The sequence below is a fragment of the Phodopus roborovskii genome, unplaced genomic scaffold (assembly GCF_943737965.1).
Source record: "Phodopus roborovskii unplaced genomic scaffold, PHOROB, whole genome shotgun sequence".
Taxonomy (NCBI): domain Eukaryota; kingdom Metazoa; phylum Chordata; class Mammalia; order Rodentia; family Cricetidae; genus Phodopus; species Phodopus roborovskii.
In genome coordinates this window covers 20,293,884-20,317,378 of record NW_026125281.1, presented here as the reverse complement: position 1 = coordinate 20,317,378, position 23,495 = coordinate 20,293,884, and the positions used below count along the sequence as shown (strand labels likewise).

The window sequence follows — 23,495 nt, the reverse complement described above, 5'->3', positions numbered from 1 at the left end:
ACTTAGAGATTACGCCTTAGTTCAAATGGATGTGTAATCTTTTGGAACTGCATTTTTCTGTATTTTACTGGACTGATACTGAGTGAATCTTGAGATGTATTTTGTCAATCTTAATTTTCCACATGTCCTTGCATACATGAGAAATCAAGTTTGCTTGTGTGTTGGTAAGAAGAAAGGATGTGTATGCAAGGATCTTTTCTGTACACAACCCCTGGTAAAACTTATTTAAATGTTCATATTATTTGCCAAAGGTTCTGAGACCCACTGTCATAACAAGCAAGAACTGTGAAGCTTCTTGGAGAAGAGTGCCATGAAGCCTCTTCAGAGTCCTTGCAGGGGCCACACCTTCTGTGATGCTGAACAAACAGGGTCTGGCTGAATACGGAAACTCGATGTTGTGCTCATATAATTCACTTACTCCATTTAAGGGATGTCTTTCATCTTGCTTCTGAAGTCAAACTGTGCTTCATTGAGGCCAAATCTTCATTAAGGATGAAGTGTATCTGCTTTTGGCACTCCAGTGGACTGCCAAGTTCATTTCCTGCTAGAATCTTCCCCCCTTATTCTGTAAGCACTGGCCTTCAAGGTTCTTTTATTCTGTTTCTGTAATTCTCACATTTCACTCAGGTTCTTTCCAGCATCTTTAAAATGGTAGCTCAAGATCCCCCTCCCACACCAGTCCATTCAGCCATCCTTTCAAATATTTGAGTGCCTATTTTGCTATTCATATGCTGAAGAACTTCCATTCATTTGAGCTGTGTATTGTAAGCACTGTAATTTCAGAATAATAAGCAAGGAACAAAGGTGGAAAGTGGGCGATCAGACGGGCGATCAGGAAAGACATTTCAGAGGTAACAATCGGAGTCCTGAAAAATGAGTCAGAATCAGCCATCAAAATTTTAGGGGAAAAAGAGTTTCCTAGACCACAGGGACAGCAGCTGTAATAGCTGCAGTTTTACAGAGCTAGGGATATCATGGGTTACAGCATGGGGGGGGGGCAGTTGAAGAGGTCATAACTATAGACTGAGAGAGAACAGGATGCTTGGTGGGTCCTCACCATGCAGAGAGGCATTGCATGCTGGTAATGAGAGTAAAGGAGACACCCAAAACTTACTTTTTAAGGCTTCATATGGGAAATGACTACTTAGAGAAGATTAGAAGAAAATAGTAAGACAGAACACCAATTAAGGGTTGAAACAGGGCTTGTCTGTGTAACAGTTGTGGGATGATGATCTGAACTGTGGCGGAGGTGAGAGAAATCGGAACTACTGAGATGTTGAATTCAGTACCCATCCATCTATTAATTTCATTCTTGTTGATGTTTGGAGACAGGTTCTCACTAGGTAGCTCAGGCTATCTTGGAACGTGTGCTTTTCCTGCCTCAGCCTCTCCATCCGTCTCACGAGGTATCAAGCAGAGAGACCTGGCATTTGCTGATGGCACTGGCAGATGGCAGAGGTGTTGCCAGTAGCTAGCATGGTAGATATTCATGATTGTCTTCCAAAATAGTAATTCCTGGGAAATAATAGGGGAACTTCTCCAAAGGAGAACTGCAATCCTACCACAGGGGAAAGCAGGCCATTCTGGAGAAGACTTTGGGCTCAGCTTTTTTACACTGTAATTTCGTAATCACTAAGAGGTATTGAATATGGTGGGAACGCCATCGTTTTCATGGTTTCTAAAAGGAATAAATATGTGTTTTCAGGTTTTGGGTTTTGTTGCTTGATTTTGACAAAGCTTCTGTACTCTCATTGGTCGGGGGAGAAAGGGTGCTAAGGGACTTGTGTTGAGATAGTCTTGCTTCTTTTCTTGACTTCAGGTGAGACCTCCAAGCACCATGGGACTCGCTTCCTTCGTAGCCCAGCGTCATTCTTAACTGCTGTTAGGTACCACCTACTTCCTTATAAAGCCTTGGTTTCTCATACCAGAAACTGAAGCTTGTAGGATTATCTTTGGCTGTTATGTTTTCTAGCTCAATTGTCTTTGCTTTTGTAAAGAATTGGAAGCTCCTACACAGAATATCCCTCATCCAAAGTTTTTGGGGTGAGAAGTATTCCCATTAATTAATGAACAAATTAATTAATTAGAATATTTGCATAGATTCTTCAGGTTGAATGCTGTGAATCTGAAAAGGTGAAGTCTGAAAAGCTCTAAATCTAAAATACTCTGCCTGCCATGCTAGAGTTAAACAAATAATGGATTTCAAAACATTTCGGAAGTTAGATTTTTTGTGTGTGTGTGATTAGAGATGCTCAAACTATTTACCTTAAAATATATGCTCAACCTGTATTATCTTTCTTACCTCATACTTTTACTTCCTTTTGGATTCTAGATGTTATAGTATCTTAATTGGAAAGATAATGTGTGCATCTTTTATAACTGTTACTATTTCTTCCTTTTTAGAATTAGAAGTTTGACTAGAATGGAGTATTTCATTTCTCTGTAGAACATGTATGCATGTACTAAAGTGTCTGATCAGAGAGCATTTATTCTAAGCATAGGTGGGTGTTTAGAGGCAGTGGCAGAGTATTTCTTCTGCCCCAGTTTTGTTGAGTTATTCAGACTTGCTTGATGCATAGTTCGAATTTCAAAATAGATTATATAAGAAAAGCTCTAATTGTTCTAGATTTGAATATATGATTTCTAGAAATGTCCACAGGGAAGACAGAGGAAGGCATTCCAGGGCTGTTGCTCCTACTGTGAGTAGTGAAGAACCACCACTTTAATTGCTTCATTTCTTTGGGAATTTTTATATTTGGAAATGAAATTTAGTTAATCCATAAGCTAAAATTGGAATTTGTTTACTAATATGTTTTTGGCACTTACTGTATGCCTATAAAATAAATATTGATCCTAAGGACCTTTTCAGCTATCATGCTTTAGAGTTTGTGTTTGTTTATTAAATTATGTTTAAGATTCATTTAATTTTACTTTATGTGCATCAATGTTTTGCAATAAGTACATAAATATATGCACTATGTGCATGTGTTTTGTGTGTTTGTGTTGCCTCTGGAGGCAAGAAGAAGGTGCTGGATCCCAGAAGTGGAGTCATGAATGCTTGTGAGCCACTGTGCAGATGCTGAGAACTGAACCTGGTCCTCTGCAAGGGCAGCAGTGCTCTTCATCACAGACGCATCTAAAGCCCTGATTTCATCCTTTGAAAGCATCCTGAGATTTACCTCATCCTGCATCTTGAAGCAATAAAAGATTTTACATAAGGAAAATAGTCAGACATCTCCTTGTGGGTCACTTCCCTCAAGGGAGGTATTTATAAAGGGGAGGCTGATCTCCACAGAACTCAGAAAGCTATTTTCTACTTGTGAGAGTGGAGTCAGGGGTGTAATCGCAGCTCTGTTTGCTCACATTCCAAGTTCCAGAACCCGGCTCCCATGTAACCATCGCTCTTCCTGACGGTCATTGACAGACTCAGGCTGTGGATTTACCTAACATAGTTTTCAATCACCACAGTGAAATTTTATGTTTGGTTTCTGATAATGGGCTTCAGACTTGCTTGATTCCTCCTCTTCCTTTTCCTTCTTTCTTCTTCTTCTTCTTTCTTCTTTTTTTTTTTTTTTTAGATAGGGTTGTTCTGTGTATCTCTACCTGTCCTGGAACTCACTCTGTAGACCAGGCTGGCCTTGAACTCAGGGATTTGTCTGTCTCAGCCTTCTGTGTGCACCACCAGCACCCGGCACTTCCTTCTTTTATTCTGAAGACTGGGGAATTTATTACAAGATATATTGATATATCCATTGGCAGACCAAAGGGGCCTGGCATGAGCTGTGAAGAGACTTTAGGTCTGAGCACCAGAGACAGACAGTCTGGCAGGGTCACTGAAGAGAGTCAGAGTTCGTGTGGCAGGGGAAGGAGTCTCTTTTATGCCTTCCTTTAGTGACATCCATTTCGTAATTAAGAATACATGATAATTTTAAGGCTGTAACAGTTCTCTTCTGCGGATGGTTCTTTCCGCCAGCCTGGTCCCACAGCTGTGTCATTCACAAATGAACACTCAGACTTACATTGATTATGACACTGTTGGCTGATGGCTTCACTTCTTATTAGCTAGCTCTGTCTTAATTATTGACCCGTTTCTATTAATCCTAGTATTTCCATGTGGTTTTACCTTAGTGGTGAATGCCGGACCTGCAACTCCTTTGCCTGCTACATGATGACTACTCAGCATCTCTGCAGAGAAGAGAATGATTTCCTGTTTGTCCCTGCTTATATCCTGATTCTGTCCAGCTACATCACTTCCTGTCTGGTCAATCAGCCAATCAGTGTTTTGTTCATTAACCAATAAGAGAAACTTATACACAGAAGAACATTCCCCATCAGTTCTCTGCTTCTCTGAGGAGCTGAGAGTGTGAGAATGATTTCCTGTTTGTCCCTGCTTATATCCTGATTCTGTCCAGCTACATCACTTCCTGTCTGGTCAATCAGCCAATCAGTGTTTTGTTCATTAACCAATAAGAGAAACTTATACACAGAAGAACATTCCCCATCAGTTCTCTGCTTCTCTGAGGAGCTGAGAGTGTAAGGATTTGAGCCTTCTTTTCTTCAAGGACCTATACATTCATGTGAATTCTTTTATATCACAGTCTGTATAGTACTTATTACTCTTGTAATATTCAAATGAACCAGCCATAGACATCACACTTTACCTCAGGGTGAAGCAGGTGCATCAGGATGACACTATATGTTGTGGGTTAATGCCCTGCTATTTCTCATTGATAAGCAGTTAGTGTGCTGGTCAAATCCAGACTCACCCAAGCACTCCTTGTTCCATCCTCGTTTTTCCTGAGGCATCTTCTTATATTATTTCTGTAGCAGTCAAGATCTCATCAGAATATGGGAACAACTCAACAGAATTTAAAGACTCGTTAGCTAGGTATAAAATTGCTGAAAGGTAAACATCTTTCTCTCAAGTGTCCCGGAGGTAACAAAATGCAGCACTCACTGCTAGGGCCCAGAGAACAAAAGGGAAAGGCTGAAACTATTAAAACTCCCAGTGTGGAGAGGGTTTCCTGAAGAGCTGGAATACGGCTTCTGAAGGAATGCCAAGCCGCTGGCACTGGTGTATCTGAACACTAGAGAAAGATGACGTACCTAAGGAAGGAAGCACTGGCTGGAACTTGGGGTGCGCAGTGAAGTTGGAAGTTGAAGACTGAAAACAAGATTCAGTGTTGCCATGGAAACATGCTCTAGGCAAGATGAAGGGCTCTTAGGGAGACATGTAGAAGACTAGCAGGTGGTTTGGAAGCAAACAGGTAACAAACAGAAGAGACAAATCCCTTCCTCCTCTGGCTTGGTAGGCTCCCTCCCTCTGGCACCTACTAACAGAGCACCAGCTTACAGAGTCAGAGAGTGAGTGCAGTGCTGTAGCCCTGTGGTCACAGTACAGAACAAAGGACGGTGAACTTAGATTCCAGAATAAGGATCGCGAACCTGATCGCCAGCACACTCTGTCCTGATCTGACCTGTGCGGATATCTCCTTCCAATAGTGGCAGGTTCTGGGACAGCCCAAGAATCTCTAGAAATGACATAATGTCTTTGGATTCTGTGAAGGAGCTGGGCAAGAATGGCCTTGCCTTTTCTCTGTATTGACCTGTATTGGAGAGAGTTGCCACTGACAGCAGAGGTCCCATAACAAGCAGCTCAGCTGACTTTCTCTTTAACCCACATTCTCCCAAAGACCACGGAGAACATGATCTTGAAATGGAAACTGGGATAGAACAATGCAGGCCTTCCTCTCAGGCAGCTTCTTCTGTAGTAGGATCCTAGACCATCTCAGAGTTTAATCTGATGTCATTTGTCTGTTATTCATGCATTTTTGTCAAGTAGGGCTGGCTGTAATGAGTGCCTAGTGATGTAAGTGAATTCAATGGGCAGGCGTTGAAGAAACTTGTGGAGTAGTGCTGAAGTGGGTAAAGGTGAGAGATAATGCTGTCCTTTAAAATACAGAGAGGTGTATCTCTAAAGAGAGGCCAGACTAAACACTAGGATGAATTAGCAAAAACGGAGGGACTGTTTGGCACAGAATAGACGAACAGTGCTGATACTTGTGATGGGAAACTGCAATCTGATCACTTTGGGGTTTGCAGGATGATTCTGCTTCCTCCCGAGTGTTCCAGGAGCAGCATGGTGTGCATCCTTTGATCCCGCAGCTTTCATTCTGTCTCGGTTTTTCTATGAAGTTTTTATTACCATGAAATGATTCCTTCATACTGTTCAATTTTTAACATCTCCTGACTCTTTCATCTTTTTCTTTATCCAGTGCATCCCAGAGCCGATTCGCCTTCACTAATAGGTTCTTGCCTATTTCCATCACCTCCCCTGTCTTTACATCCCCCCCACCCCATAAAGTCTTTGCCTATTGAACAGTGACTGTGTTCCAGAGTTGGCAAAATCTCTCCAGAGCCCTGCAGTGGTCAGCATCTCTAGGCGTTGGCTTCTTTTTAGAGAAAACATTAGACTTCGTAGATTGATTTCACTTCTGATGTGGCACGCTCCTGAAGATTTGACAGGGTTATTTAGAATTAAGGACTGCAAATGCAAAGAAAGAAAATATCTTTCATTTAATATGACCAGATAGAGGAAGTGCTCACTGTTTCCATGTCTACCAAAACTCTCAAAAACAAAGGATTTTCGATGTAACAGTTAATGAGCTGCAATTCTAAGATCATTGTAGCCTTTTTGATCTAGAAATTTCACTGAGGTACAAGTGGCTTCTTGACTGTGAAAATAGATAATGTGAAGAAATCTAAATCCTAGGTATTGTAGGAATAACGGACTAAATTTCCAGAATTGTAGGCCTCTTATGGGAGGAGATAGAGCTGTGGGTGAAGGCTTCCTTGGGAGTGAATTGGGAGTGAGAGCTGCCTAAAGTACCGGAACTATCTGTAAATGACCTTAGCACTAGAGTGAGTCGCAGACTATTGAAATGTGAGGCCCAGAAGTGCTGGGTGGTGGGGCAATTAGGCTACAGTGGCTGCCATTGTGTTGATTCCACTGAGTGTTGGCTCAGGCCAATGTCCCTCCCTGGTCCTCTCACCTCTGAGGGTATGCTTTTGAAGAACATTTTCCCCCCATCCATTGTAGAGCCATTCTTTTGTAAGGGCCCTAGCTCCCCTGTGAGGAGGACGGTAGTGATGCATTTATTTCATCTTATTTTTCTAAGAGTCATCATTGTACACACTAAACTTAAGTGCTTCATGAACTCACTAAACTGTTCAGTAACTATGAGGTGAGCACCTGCCCCATATGGAGCATCACGACAGTGCTAGGTACTGAGTTATTAAGAAGCCAGCCATGCTTATCATCACTGGCTATCCCATAACTCCTCCAAAAGAACAGCTATGGACACACTTTGTAAGTAAGGGCTTTTCCTATTTGACAGATTAAAAATCATAGTGCAAACCCTTGAGGATAGATTCAGAGGATTTTATATTGGGCTTCAAGTGATTGTTACAGCACTGACATTTTATTCTTAAAAACAAAAACCAAACCAAAAAAAGACACAGTTTATTGGAGCTGGAGAGTTGACTTGGTGGTTGAGAGCACCTGGCTACTCTAGTCCTAGAGGACTCAGGTTCAATTTCCAGCATCTACATGGCTGCTTACCATTGTCTGTAACTCCAGTTGTAGGGGATCGATGCCCCCTTCTGGCCTCTTTGGGGATACGTGTGGTGAACAGGCATACATGCACACAGAATACTCATATATGCACAAAAAAATGATAAATACTAAAAAAAGCCACTTTATTTTATAATTTTTATTTATACGATTGCACCAGCTACAAACCACTTTATTTTGTAATTTTTATTTATACGTACGCATCTGTGTGAGTAAAGGCCACTTGTATATAAGTACCTGCGGAGGCCGGAAGAGGGCGTTAGATAATTTGGGACTGGAATTACAAGTTTTGAATTTGCTGGGGGCTGTATGTTCTCTGAAAAAGAACACACATTTTTCACTGCTGAGCCAACTCTGTAGCCCACCCTTCCTTCTTTCCTTTCTACCTTCATTCTGTCTCTCACAACTTTGAGAAATCTTTGTGTGTGTGTGTTAGAGAGAGTGTGCGTGTATGTGTGTATGTGAGTGTATGTTAGACTGTTGTGTGTATGTTAGTGTGTATGTGTGTATTTTAGAGTGTGTGTATGTTAGAGTGTGTGTGTATGTATGTGTGTGTATGTTAGAGTGTGTGTCTGCTAGAGTGTAATGTGTATGTTAGAGTATGTGTGTATGTTAGAATGTGAGTATGATAGAACATTACTGTAATGACAGTTGGAGGTCAGAGGACAGCCTCAGGCATTGGCTTTCACTGTCTACATTGTTTGAGATGAGGTCCCTTTTGTAGTTGGAAGTGTTTCTGTTTCACCCAGGCCGGATGGACCAGTTTCTCTCCTGCCTGCTGGGTTCCTGCATTCTCTTAAGAAATAAGAACTGAGGCTTAATATCTATTACAATTGTTTGGCCAATGGCTGAGACATATTACTGTCTAGTTCTCATATAAGTGAACCCATTTCTATTAATCTGTGTATTGCCACAAATACCGGTAATCCTCCAGCATGTTACTCCTTCATCAGCTACATGGCGTCTCCCTGACCCCACCTTCCTTCTCTCCATAACTGTTTGGATTTCCTGGCTTGCTATATTTTGCCTGGCCATTGGTCAAGACAGTTTTATTCATCAATCAATAAGAGCAACACATATTCACAGCACACAGAAGGACATTCCACATTACCCTTTGCCTTGTATACCAGAGTAGCTGACCCTTGAAGTTTGGGGATTCTCTTGTCTGCTCCTCCCATCTTGCCGTAGGAACACTGGGAGTTTAGATACGTGCCACTATGCTTGGTTTTATGTGAGTTCTGGGGATTAGAACCCAAAGCTCTGTGCTTGTGTGATAAGTTCTTTATCTACTAAGCTATATCCCTAACCTCCATTGAGGTTTCCTTAGGGAAAGACCTTTTGCCTGTTGGAGTGGTCTTTAGTGTTGTAGTGGTCACCTTCTCCCCTTATCACTACTGCACTTGCTTGGTGAGTGTGTGTGTGTGTGTGTGTGTGTGTGTGTGTGTGTGTGTGTGTGTGCGTGTGCGTGTGTGTGTCCATGTGCATAAGCATGTGTGTTTAATGAAATGGTTAAAAATTTCTTTCTTATCTTTCTGTGTAGAAACTTCCTGTTACTTCCTAACTCAAGGGAAAGGCAAGAACAAAAATCTGCTTTTACTATTTCTCCTCAAAATGAGGCGGCGTGTCTTGAATTTCTAGTGATGTGCGTACTCTTTCTGGGACCAACGTCTCCTTTCTTGAGATCTGATAAAGCAACCTGTAAATTGCAAGGCCTTAAGTGTCTTCTTCATTCACTGTCGCTTTAGCCTGCCTTTGTCTTCTTCAAGCATGATGGGTCACTTTAGATCGATCTTAACATTCTTTCAAGGATTTCAGACTATTTTTATGCTTTAAGACATGTATGGTTCCCTTTCATGTTCAGGGTTTTGCAGTGCTCTGGTACAAGCTTCCTGGAAATGTAAGTAGTCGTGTCATTTCAAGATGGCCTCTTGCTTAGAACCTTAGCTGCTTCAGAAATCCAGCTCATGAATCGTTTGACTGCACGGCACTTGCTGCTAAATGTCTGAGAAGCAATCAATGTGCTAAGTCCAATGTGGATTTTACAGATGCCAATTGTACTGTTCTCTGACACTTTGAAAAAAATGTCACAGGATTCCAAATCTGAATTTTAAAACTAGCTCATTCCATGATTAGCTGTAGCTGTTTTCTGTGTGCATGTCAGTTCTCTTTGATGGTGCTTCAGTTATGTGTCGGATGGACCTTTGTAGAAGTCCTAGGATAATCCATGACATCAAAAGGGCTTTCGATCCTAGAGGAGAGGGCTGTAGCTCAGTGATGGAGTGCTGGCCTAGCTTGTGCAAGGCTTTGGTCTCCAGCTTGATGGTATTGTATTTCCAGATATTGAAAGGCTAAGGAAAGAGAATCATGAGTTCAAGGCCAGGTTGGGCTTAATAATGAGTTAAAGCATGGGACCTAACAAACACACAAAGAAGCAATCAGAAAACACTCAGTGTGGCCGGGCATTTCCTGTGGAATGCCTCTGTTAGAGTGGTATATCAGGACCATTTCTCCAGCTGAGTTTTTTCATTAAAAAAAAGTATGCTTTGATTATTTTAAATTAAGTTAAAAATTATTCTCTCCTTTCCTCCCATTAACTCTTTCACATACACCCTTCAACCCCAACTTCCTCTCAAATTCATTGCCTCTTTTTCTTTGTTATTTGTTACATATATGCATGAGTGCTCTCTCTCTCTGTGCATACAAACATATACATGGACTGCTAAGTCCATGTAGTGTTGCTTGTATGTGTATGATTACAGAGCTGACCAATTGGAATAGGATAACCACTTAGAACCTCATCCCTAGGGAAGACTATTTATCATGGTATCAGAAGCTCTCAGTAGCCTGTCTTTCTTTGTCTAGGGGTGCAGTGACATTTACTTCTAGTGCATCTAGTATATCAGATGATTCTAAAACTAGGCATAATTCTTTACCCACTCAATAAAATTTAGTCATCTCACAGAACAAAACTAAAATACTTATGTGTATGTTCGGGTTTATCTGTGAGATGTGGGGATTTTCAAAAGTTGTATTTTGTGGCTACTTAGGTTTATAAACCTGTCATCTTCTTTCTCCTGTATTTGAAAAGAAATTGGGAAACCAAGTTTGGCAAAGGAAAAGGGCTATGTTTGCAGTCTGTCTATCAGTAGGTAGGGATGCCTAATTTCCTCCTTATCTTACCCTTGACTATCTTGCAATTTATAAGAAGCCACTAGAAGAGGGCTAATTTATGAGATGTGCTAATCAGTTCCTGGAGGAAGGGACCCAGACCCCAGGCTCTCTCAGGTTTTGGTTAGGATGTCATCTTTTTATTTAATCCCTGGCCAAAGAAAATAGAGTCTTAGAGATACTTCATTTTGAAGGAGAAAGGAATCTAGGGATTTGTGGTTCATAAGATCCTCTATATACCCAGAGTGCCAGTGTTTATCAGCTTGGCAGAATTCTTTGTCCATTCCTTTGCTGTAGTCCATTCACATGGAGGAGAAGAAAAAAGAGAAAGACAGCTGACGACCCGATAGCATAGGGAGGCGCATACGTCTGTCTTTAAAATATCTTTTTCCCTGCCAAGTCTTCGGCCTAAGATCAAGGTTAAAAAACACATGAAGCACATGTTCTTTTGTGTCATTGTACTCATCAGCTGTCATTTGTCACTCATCTATTTCCAGTCCTTGTGTTGTGGTTGCCCCCGGATTATCTTGTCCCAGACATCATTTCATTTTACTCATAACTCCCACATCTCCTTTTAAAGTTCTTAGTGGTAAACAGACATTTGAAACTAGAAATTGTTAAGTTCACTTCTTTTGTTTGGTTCTGAAATTGGGATAGTCCCCATCTTTTTCCCTTCCTGTTAAGTTCAGTGTGCCTGGGTTAATTTGTGTCTCTCTTTAACTTTCTCATAGTCCTCATATTGTTATGATTACAGACAGTCATTTACTGGTCTGGGGTATAGAGAAAGCACAAAAGTATTCAACTTGTGCTATGTGGAAGTGATTATAAAACTTCTGCTTGTTGGCCACTTTTGTTTTCTACTACCAAGAACTTGTATTTCTTTATTATTCTCTGGCAGAGTTTATTGCCATGTGAAACAGTGTCTTGAGGGCTGGTGACATGATTGGGCAAAAAAAGAATTTGCCAAGGGTCCAATCAGACAGAGTGAAAGTTAATCCAAATGTACTTCAAGAAAGGCAAGCTCTAAGAGAGGATGTAGGTTTGGGCATCTTAGCTTTACTGAGGGGATGGGGGATGTTTTAGTAACAGTGTAATAGTTAGCAGAGAAGCTACTTGGTCTTATCTTGTGAGTTGTGTGTAGGCATCCACTTGTGGGTGGGCTTTTTAGTATCTTAAGGAGTAAATATTATAGTGCTGTCTCTCTGTGTGTGAGAGTCCCCAAATATGTCCCAGCCCAGTTGCTAAAGTATGGGAACCTTGAGCCTTTTGTTCCATCATTCATGTAGTAGAGCAGTTTGGCCTTGTTTTTGCTATCTTCCTGTCTCAGCTTACCAAGGGCTGCAATTACAAGTGCACTAGTATTAGATTCTCAGTTACACAACCTACTACCAACAGCTATACAAATGAATGGAAAGGAACGGGGTGGGTATTTTGAGTAAAAGAAAAATTCCCCACTGAAAGAGATCTAACCCATCAAAATTTGGTTTTTATCGGAGGTACAATTATTCTGCTTGACAACACATGTTTGCTCCTTGCAACTAGGACGAGTCAGCTAGTGTTAAATCTTAAATATGGAAGAAGTATTTTCATAGTGTCTAATGCTTCTATGCTCAACCTAGCCACAGTAATTCCGAAGACTGATTCAGTGTAAACCCTTGCAGCTGAACTCCCACCGCCATATACCGCCATCGCCAGTCCAGGAGCCAGTGGCGTTCCTGTGATCAACTGTCGCGTGTGCCAGTCACTCATCAACTTGGATGGTAAACTTGACCAGCATGTGGTTAAGTGTACAGTTTGCAATGAAGCTACGGTAAGTGGAAACTTCCATTAAAAAGCCTAGCTCACTAATGGATGTCGTGTTTCTGGAGGAAATTATTCAGTAGTGTTATTTAAGTGCCAATGTGGGCTGGGAACAAATATGATGTCCAAGCTCACTTTTTTTCTGCCTGTCTTTCTTACGTAAGGATGCCTGTACATGTTTAGTATAACACCGTCATTTTTTTTTTTTCTTGGTTAGCTTAACTATAATATCCTTTGATTCTTTATAAATGGTAGGCATTTATATTTCTCTTTAGTAGCTGTCCAATTTATGTTTGTGCAAATCTACTGGGTTTTACTGCTTTACTGATCTTTATCTCTAATATATAGAAAACTATTTAATATCCATATAATGTCAGCATTCTTTTTCTTTGATTTTAAATTTATTATTACATTCTGTGTCAAACTGCTTATTTTCAAATAGCTTAGCATTTAATCCACTTGCTAGATATTAATGCAATGAAATTTTTAAGTAATTGAAGGACACTTAAAAAAAACTGATCTTTGTGACAAATAACTAAATCTTAGCAAATTTTTTTACAGTTTCAAATAGTACCTGGTAAGGGATGTACTACTTAGTTATCTCTGTTCTTGCTTGTATAGTTACACTTGAAAGTTTTTTCAGTCTCTTTTGGAATCTTTAGTTAAATATGAATTGAATTTTGATGTTTGTATTTTCTTCCTGTTTGGAATACTGTGAAGAAGTGATCATTGTCTGTAAGAACCACAAATCATAGACCCAGGGCTTCCAATGTTTGATAGACAATTTTAAACTAAAACTCTAATTCATAAAGCAATATATTTCATTGCAATTTTTTCTGTGCAAGAGAAAAAAATTAGAGAAGTTTGTCATGATTTGCAGTCATAACTACAAATCTAGCTGGTGTGTAAGTTGATCAATGACTAGTGAACTTAATTAGGATCATTTTCTATTGTGTTCTATGGAGACTTGGCAAGCAAATAAAAGTGATTTGACATAAATACTAATTTTATAAGGTAGAACTGAAATGCTTTCCTTGGATTTAATTATATCTTCTTCCATTCTGCTATCTCTATCCATGTGTTTGAAATGATGTCTGCCTTGGTTTGGGTTTTTATTGCTGTGAAGAGATACCATGACCATGGCAACTCTTAAAGAAAACATTTAATTTGGGGGCTTGTTTATAGTTCCGTTCATTATCATCATGACAGGGAACATGGAGGCATGTAGGCAGATGTAGTGCTGGAGAAACAGCTGAGTGTCCTACATCTTTCAGGCAACAGGAAATTGACTGATTGTCATACGATGAAGCTTGAGCAAAAGAGACCTCAAAGCCCACCCCTACAGTGACACACTTCCTCCAACAAGGCCACACCTCCTCATAGTGCCACTCCCTTTAGGGGTTATTTTCTTTCAAACCACCCAGTGTCTTTGTGTGTGTGTGTGTGTGTGTGTGTGTGTGTGTGTGTGTGTGTGTGTGTGGTACTTGTGCATGTGGAGGCCTGGAGGCCACAGGAAGATTTAGGATGTCTTCCTCTATTACTCTTGGCCTTTATTTTTAACGACAGGATCAGGATCTCTCACCGAAGTAGAGGTCCAACCTTTCAACTAGGCTGACTGTCCCTGCACCTTCCCTTGCTGGGGTTACAGGTGTCACGTCTATCCTTTTAAGTAGATGATGAATTCAGGTTCTCACACTTGCACAGCATGAAAAGCAGAAGCAGGTGGATCTCTGAGTTCCTATGAGCCCTCTCCCCAGAACCTTTAGGTACATCATCTTACTACATAGTTCAGACTGCCCCCGTGATCATCCTGCCTCAGCTCCTGGAAGGTTTGGAAGGTGATACAAGAATGTATCACCATGCCTGGCTTTTGTTAATGAATATGGACACGCGCGTGTGCGCATGGACCACACACACACACACACACACACACACACACACACACACACACACACGTTTTGAGGCTTTGTGTTTATTCTTTGGAAGTAAACAGAACCAAGTACGTTACTCATGCTGAAACCAAGTTTCTGAAGGTTCAACAAACAGGGTCAGTCAGTCAGTAATTCATTTGTACAGAATTTTTGCTATAAGAAAATGACTTTGGGGGCCTAAAGGAAATATGGCGATTCTTGTCATGATGTTTCCTCCAGGGAGTAAGGAAACTAAACAATATCGGGTACACTAGAGTAGGTAATTGCATGGAATCAGACTACCTTTTTCCTAGCTCTAACATTACAAAGGAGGTAATAGTGCCAAGGAAGTTTGGAGGAGTGCCTTGACGTGTGACTTGATAATGTCTCCCATGTAATTTGATCATAAGCTTTTCAGTGAATTGTTATGAGGCACCTGGGAGTGGCTTCAGAGAATTCTGGGTTGAAAATGTCAGAGACAATGGATGAAGTGGGCTCAGGTCCAACAGAGCTATTCCCTACATCACTGTCTGTCTCCTACAGTGATCCTTTCCCAAGCACCTGCAACGGGGCCTGGGAGCCTTAGGAACCTGGTAAATCTGTCGATTAAATGGCCTGGATCTGATTGTGGTCTGAGAGTCCGAGGCTGACAGACCGGACTTCGAATCCCTGTTTTCTCCTCAGTAACTGTATCATGGGGAACTTCAAATTTTAAACTGTAATTTCCTCATAGTAAAATAATACCAATTTGTAGGATTGTTGTGGAAACAGGAATAAAATGCCCAGCGTATTGATTAGCAAAGCAGTTTTTACTATTATTGTTCTTATTTGAGATAGGATCTCACTAGAGCTCTGGCTGTCCTGGAACTCGCTGTGTAGATCAGGATGGCCTGGATCTTACAGATATCCACCTGCTTCTGGCTTCTGAGTGCTAGGATTAAAGGCACATGTGACCATGCACAGCTAGGCAACTTTATTTTATCAAATAATAATTTTAAAACATGTGCTTGGGCTGGAGAAATGATTCAGAGGTTAAGAGTACTTGTTGCTCTTGCAAAGGACGTGGGTTCAGTTCCCAGTACCCCTTTGGCAAGTAACAGCAGTGTATTGTAACTACAGTATCAGAGAACCCGTTGCTCTTTTCTGGCCATAGGCACTGTACACATTTGATGCATACACAGACAGACAGACAGACAGACAGACAGACAGACAGACAGACAGACACACACACACACACACACACACACACATATAAACAAAAAAGTGCTGCCAGGCATGTCTTTACCCCTTCTCCCATGCAGACCAAATAGGAAATGATGAGGGCTGGCACTAAGGGCTAGTGCTCAAAGTCTAACTTAGTTGTCTTGTGCTAGAAGTGAAGGGAACTGATGTCTAGAAGTGAGAAAGCAATAAAATGTGTGCAAAAAATCCTATCCATTGTCAAACATACATTTATGTCACAGTAAATTTTGAATGGCCTAAATAAGCCCAAGTTCTGTTTTTCTGGGTGCTTTATATACTATAGATATGCATCTTTGATGTTTGTAAATGTTAGACATTCAGGTTGAGTTACCTGCAATATAATTTAATAAATTATAGATATTTTTTTTTACCAACATTTATGTATTTCCCTCACAGATATTTACTTGAAACATTTGGTATTCTTTTTTGTTTCTTAAAGGATAAAGTGTTAAATGGTATTATGGTATATATGGATGCTTCTCAGTTTTCCTGGGCTATGTAACAATATGTCCATAAGAAACGTTTGGCATACCCAGCGTATTGAGCATCCCCTGTGGCCAGCACAGGATGCTCATTGTGCCGTGTAGGGCGTTTCCCTGCTGATCAAGGGGCTAAGAGCTGTAGCTTGCTGCTGATGCCCAGGAACTTCTTCAGGGAACCTCATACTTCTTATTGCTGTCCCTGAAAAAAAAAAAAAAAAAAAAAAAAAAAAACCCTCAATATTCTAAGTATTCTAAGTATGTGTTACTGAACACAAATACAAATGCCTTTCTTAACATTACCAGATAACTGAAAAAGTGCAAATGGGACTATTGTAATTTAAGGACTCCCTGAAGATAAATGTGAAGCGTTTCCCCGATGCCCTTCACCCTTATTTTACAAATGTTAACATTATTCTATACATGCTTTTCTTTCTAAATAGGTTTTACTAGCACAAATTTATCAAATGCAGAAGATTAATGTTGACATTCTACTACTATTTCTTTTCAGTTTTATTTATTTACTTCTCTTTCTTCTTTTTTAAATGTGTATGAGAGTTTTGCTTGCTTGGGTGTCTGTGTGCCACATGTGTACAGTGCCTGTAGAGGCCAGAAGAGGGAGTCAGAGCCTCTAGAACTGGAATGTGTGTATGTGTGTGTGTATGTGTGTGTATGTGTGTGTGTATGTGTGTGTATGTGGGTGTATGTGTGTGTGTGTGTGTGTATGTGTGTGTGTGTATGTGTGTGTGGGTGTATGTGGGTGTATGTGTGTGTATGTGTGTGTATGTGGGTGTATGTGGGTGTATGTATGCGCACACATACACACACACTCCTCTCGTGCTCCTAACACTGACCATCTCCCCAGCTCAAGTTGTTTAATCTTATGCCCTAATTCCTGTTTCCCAAACTGCCTCATTAGTGTCTTCGGAAAGAAAATCTTCTACTTCAGAAGTAAAACTAGACTCGCATATTGCATATGGTTGCCATATCGCTTTAACATTCTCCTATCTGAACTTTGTTCTTTTTTGTCTTTTTATTGCTTTTACGTTTGATCAATACAGACAGGGTATTTTGTAGGCTGTGCCCTAGTTCAAGCTGTCTCTTGTTTCCCCATGCTTGGCTTCAGGTCATATGTTTTGGAAGGAATACCACAGAAGAGAGTTGTTCTTTTCAATGTGACTATTCAGTTTAGCAAGCTTCTGTTCTAATATTGCAAGGAGTGCTTTCTTCTCTGCTATTTATTCTCACTTTAAATATACTATAAATTAAAAAAAAACTATGCTACTATTTGGAACATTTGCAAACTTTTAAATTAGATATGCCATTAAAATGAATCCCTTCTATTCCATTGGGCAGTTGAAGAAAAGGTAAAATGAGCCCACTTTCCTCTAACGTTACTTTTGTTGAGGTTGGGCAGGTACGAACGATAGTACTGTGTATGTTTCTCCCTAAGTGGCAGGATATATGACCTTATCTTGTGAACTTCAAGGAGAAAACGGCCAGCATGCACTAACTATTCCTTCCCTAAAGCAAAGGTCAGCACAAACTCGCTTTGAAGTGGGTTCTTTGCAATCACATCCTTCCTCACAGCCCCTGAATGTCTGAGTGCTCGCCAACCAACATCTTCAGCATTTGAAGCCATGTGCTGTGCATATACTCTTTCTTAGACTTTACCTTGGTAACACTGTGGGGTCTTCCAGTTTAAAGTTATCATTTCCTCCTTAAACACACACAACTTGTGATAATTTGTATTTTGGTTGATTTCCTGTGTTTGCATTTTCTTCCATTATCTAGCCAATCAAAACCCCCCCAACAGGGAAGAAATATGTTAGATGCCCCTGTAATTGTCTCCTCATATGTAAGGACACATCTCGGCGAATAGGATGTCCGAGACCCAACTGGTAAGAGATGAAGATTCCTTCATTCATTCGTTTGCTCATTCGACAAGTGTTTATTAAGGCTCATTATGTGCTAGGCTTTGTTCCAGACAGTTTTTGTGCTCAGTCACTACAGAGCATAGATTTTTCTTGTTATCGTTGTTATAGAGATGGTAGACTTAGAACTTGGTAGTCAGAAGTGTTTGTAGATTTATAGGATATAATGTTGTGAATGGACAATGGATGGTTTCTTTTTCTTATGTGGGTATTTAATGAACTATAATAAACCAGGGCTCATTTAACTTACTTAAAAATAACTATTTAGCTTACCTTTGATATGATTAATTTTAATCCAGGAAACTTTTTTTTTTTATTGTTTATCTCCTTGCATGCTACATGAGTATCTTTGTAATATATAATAATGCCTCGAGTTGTTTGCCTATACCAAATGCCATTAAGCCTGTGCTGACATGCAAGTGTATAAACACCTTCACTGTTTTCTTTTCCTACAACTTCTCCAGCCTTTTGACCTTCAGATGCATCACCCGACGATAGACTGGAGAATAGAGAGGAAACATGGGCCTTTCTTTACTTTGGTTCCATCTCCTACTGAATAATTATCAGGGGATACTAGTTTTTTTTTTTTTTTTTTTTTTCAGAGAAATTTGGTTTGAGCTCAGCATTTGGTATTTAATGTGGAAAATATTTTGTGCAGTTTTTTTTTTTAAATAGATTTGTTTATTTATTTATTTATTTATTATGTATACAGTGTTCTGTTTGCATGTATCCCTGCAGGTCAGAAGAGGGCACCAGATCTCATTATGGATGGTTGTGAGCCACCATGTGGTTGCTGGGAACTGAACCTCAGGACCTCAGGACCTCTGGAAGAGCAATCAGTGCTCTTAACCTCTGAGCCATCTCTCCAGCCCCATGCATTCAGTCTTGAACCAAATTTAAGTTACCTGTGTACAATAAGAAAACAAAATGACCTTTCTGATTTGAAGTTATTAAACTTTCAAAATGGCAGTTAAATGGTTCCCAAGGTCATTGATTAGAGCTCATGTCATAATATGACTTATATTTGGAAAACATACTTTTGTTTTACTTTTGAAGGATTATTGATACTTTCTGTGATTTAGGGTCCAGAGTTTGGTAATTTACCTTACTGTACTGTTTCTGGCTATGTGTTCTGTTTGTGGGTTCATGAGTTTATTTGCCATTTCTTCCCACAGTCGACGCATAATTAATCTTGGTCCTGTAATGCTCATTTCTGAAGAACAACCTACTCAACCTGCATTGCCAATCCAGCCAGAAGGTACAAGAGTGGTGTGTGGGCACTGTGGAAACACATTTCTGGTAAGTAGCTGTACCTTGGTCACTAATCTGAAAATCTAGGTCATGATCTCATAGATTTGAGGATTGTTTATAATTGTATAGTTTTTATCCAAGTAGACATTGATCAAATGTTAAAATAGAGCCTTACTTATGAAGATGATGGGTTCAGAGTATAGCAGGCATCTATAACATCCTTTGTGCATTAGACAAAAGATGCATCTATTTTAACTCTGGGTATTTGTGAGTAAATAAATCTTAGCTGTCTCACCTTACTAATTGGCAAAGTACACATGTTCAACTTTTAGATGCAAGAATAATTCTTACTATGATTTATGAAAATTTTTCTGACTTTAGAAATTATACTTGGTGTCATGCACTGATGGAACATTCCTTTAATCCCAGCACTTGGGAGGTAGAGGGAGGTGGGATCTCTGTGGGTTTGAGGCCAGCCTGATCTACAGAATGATATTCAGGACAGCTCAGGCTTCACACAGACAAACCCTGTCTTGAAAAACAAAATAAAACAAAACAACAAAAACAAAAATTATTTTTGGAGAATAGGAAATTAATTTTGACACCTATGATTAGACAAACTGATAGAAGAAATTTTCCCATCCTGATAGCCACATCCCAAGGGAGACGTAATGTAAATTATAAATGTTCAGCCAATAGCTCAGGCTTATTACTACCTAACTCTTACATTTAAATTAATCCTTATTTCTTATCTATTCTCTGCCACATGGCTTGATACCTTTTGTCAGTATGGCACGTCTGTCTTGCTTCTTCCTATGTCTCCTTGTGACCTCTCTGACTCTGCCTTTCCTCAACCCATCACTCACAGTTTGGTTTTCCCACCTACCTTTATCCCATTCAGCTATTGGCCAGTCAACTTGTTTATTAAACCAATCACAGCAACAAACATATATTCACACCGTGTACAGAAGGATTATTCCACAGCAACAAACCATTGGACAAAAATCTTAAAGTACTTAATGTGAGCAAATCTGTAGAAGTTGTTTTAAATACTTCTAACTCCATGTCACTATTGATTTTCAAGGAATTAATTTTGTAATGGCTCACCCCATCTGGAAAGATTAAGAGGATTTCTATTGTTATTCAACACATTGTAGGGGAGAGAGTGATTTTAGTCTTGGTAAGGAAGTCTATCAATGCTGCCATGCAGTGAATGAACTTAGGAGGTGTGATGGGCCCTTTCACTTTTACGTATTTGTTGTATTAAAGCAATTTGTATGCATACGTTCTAAATGTCCAGTCAGGCTTGGGATCTCCTCATCTACCCGATTACTAGTTAGCATCCCTCAAATGTTTTCAACCCTTCCAGTTACTTGCCTGACAGTGGTTTTCTGTGTTTTAGCTTTTTCTTGTCAATTTTGGACCTTATTCACTATTTTATAAGATGCAACCTGAACGTTTATACTCACACCACCTTCTTTGTATTCCCACCCTCAATTCCTTCCCTTATTCCCAGTGGACTTACTGTGTGACTTCTTGTTTGCATGCTTTATGGGATTGGGCAATCATGTTCATAGCTAAGCCACATGATGTGGTAAATTTTCCCCACATGACTTTCAGCATATGGGTTGACCTGTAAATATTTGGCCCTCTGCTTTGGTTTCTTTAGTTTTCTATGTGTACATTCTTGGTTCTTTACATGGTGTTTTAGGTCTATACAATCTCTGTATCTAGTCACTTGTGGCTAGGCTCTCCTACTATAGCTGTCTGCTCCGCAGCTGTCCTCTTGGGGCCTTCTTTACCACCATCCTGAAAGGTCTTTTTCAATCAGCATCTCATGCTCCCTCATGAGATCGTTGACTTTGCCCTGAGAAGACACAAGAAGTAAACTTTATTTTCTTAGGTTGTTTTTAATCTAACATCACATTTGTATAGTGATTTCTTTAGATATGGAATTTGAGGTTTCCAGTTGTTCCTTTCAGAAAATTGTAGTCTTATTTTCATTGATAATGAGATTTTTTTTTGTTACTGTTTTAATTCCTTTCTATTTGACTATTCTTCTCTATTTCTCCTTATTTTTCTTTCTTTTCTTTACTTTTCCTCATTGATTTGAAATTTCATGAGGATGTGTCCCAGGGAGAATATTCCATGGGCCTTTAGATTTATTTCAAATGATCAAACTTAAGCTTAAATACTCAAGAGCCTTTCAAATTCTGTTCCCTTTGATGTAATCTCTTCCTCATGACATCGCTCAGAAAATACTAATGATGCTTTTTAGGAGCTGTTACTTTTCTCAGTGCTTTTTCTCTGCTTTGTTCTCATTTTTCTATTTGTGTTTCTTTCATAATAGAAAATTACTCAAATGTTTAAGTTCACCCATTGGACTGTACATGTAGATAGAGGCTAGGTGATTTTTTTTCCATTTTTCTCTGAAAATTAATCATTCATTAGTACTTGTAAATCTGTTAAGGGGCCAGTTTCCCTGGGGAAAGATTTTCTGATCTCCTGTCATAATATGACTTATATTTGAAAAACATATACTTTTGTTTTACTTTTGAAGGATTATTGATACTTTCTGTGATTTAGGGTCCAGAGTTTGGTAATTTACCTTACTGTACTGTTTCTGGCTGTGTGTTGGACCTGGGATCCAGCATTTTACGCACTGATAAAATACTTACCTCTTGTTCTGGCTGTAGACGTTAACTGCTTTATTCGTAGAATACTACTGCTTTCCTGGGATCACAGGCTTGACAGCTCAATTCCTTTTCAGAATAAACCACTCATCTCTTTCATGTGCTGAGTGAGGAATGCTTTTTACTTTGCAGTATGGAGGGAGAGTTTACAGGAACACTTTGGTATTTGGTTTTCAGTCTTGTGGTATAACCAACAACGAGAAATCATGTACTTAAGAAGTACGTCTCATGTTTATATACATGTGTACATTAAAATCATCGCACACAAACATTTAGATCAGTTGGTATATGCCCTTATTAGTGTAAGTATTGTAAAAACAACACTTCAACACATAACATCTGCTTTCTTCATAATTTCAAGAAGCTGAGACAGTTATTATTAGGTGTAATTCCGCAATAGACAGTTCCTAATTCTTCTTTGTCCTTCTTGTGCTACTGGAACAATGCTTGTCCTCTCTGCCTCTGTGGGTTTCACTGTTTGCAGTTCTGTGTATAGACATCATCACACAGTGTTACTCTTTCTGTGTCTGACTTGTTTTGTTTAACATACCATCCTCCACATTCGCTCATGTCGTCATACTGTGCTACAGTTGCCTTCTTTTTCCAGGCTGAATTATTTCATGTATGTCCCACTATTTCTTAATCTGTCAGTGAGTTTACAAGTTGCTTCTGCATTTTGGTCACTGTGACTAATGCTTCAGTGAGCATGGAAGTGTGATGCTCAATCTGTCAGTGAGTTTACAAGTTGCTTTTTCATATTGGTCACTGTGACTAATGCTTCAGTGAGCATGGAAGTGTGATGCTTATTGCTTTATTATACCCTCTACCATCCAACTTTGAAAGTAGTTCAAATACCTGAACTGCAATAGGATTCTTTGGTGGGAACCTGCTGGTGTTCGCTGGCATGCCTCTGCAGGGAGTTACTTTTCAGCATCTGGTTCACCAACTTACTTGCTAAGGTTTTGATTTCCTACGGCAGACAAATTAGAAGCCATTTGCCCTTGGTTTTGTTCTTGTTTTCATTACTGTATCTTACATCTTGAGATTCAGTTACTATCACTTTAGTTGTGATTGGAGAAGGAAATGGAAATTTATTCATTCATCTAATTTTGTGTCCATTTCATCATAATGAGTCAGATTTCTCTGATCTAGGATAAAATATAACTCCTTTCCTTGTGTCATATTTTATTGATAACAACCATGCTTAGATAAATTTTGGAATATACTTGGGATAAACCACAGATTTCTGTTTATAATTCCTTCATATTGACTTAGTACAAATTAGTATACTTCACAGATGTCAGGAGATATAAAGTAAGTTGACTTGGCTAAATGTATATTAAACACATTTGTTGTTCTTTGTCTCACACAAAGAAATGGTCTTT

General features: G+C 39.6%; 1 protein-coding gene across 2 annotated transcripts in view; it reads left to right on the top strand.

Moving 5' to 3' along the window:
* Pip4p2 (phosphatidylinositol-4,5-bisphosphate 4-phosphatase 2) overlaps window positions 1-23,495 on the top strand; it is a 49,647-nt gene that overhangs the window by 7,157 nt on the left and 18,995 nt on the right. For both annotated transcript variants that reach the window (XM_051198005.1, XM_051198001.1), the window contains exons 2-4: window positions 12,463-12,611; window positions 18,027-18,133; window positions 19,342-19,465. In XM_051198005.1, the coding sequence (XP_051053962.1) occupies window positions 12,463-12,611; window positions 18,027-18,133; window positions 19,342-19,465 (380 nt within the window). The remainder of the gene's footprint in view (window positions 1-12,462; window positions 12,612-18,026; window positions 18,134-19,341; window positions 19,466-23,495) is intronic.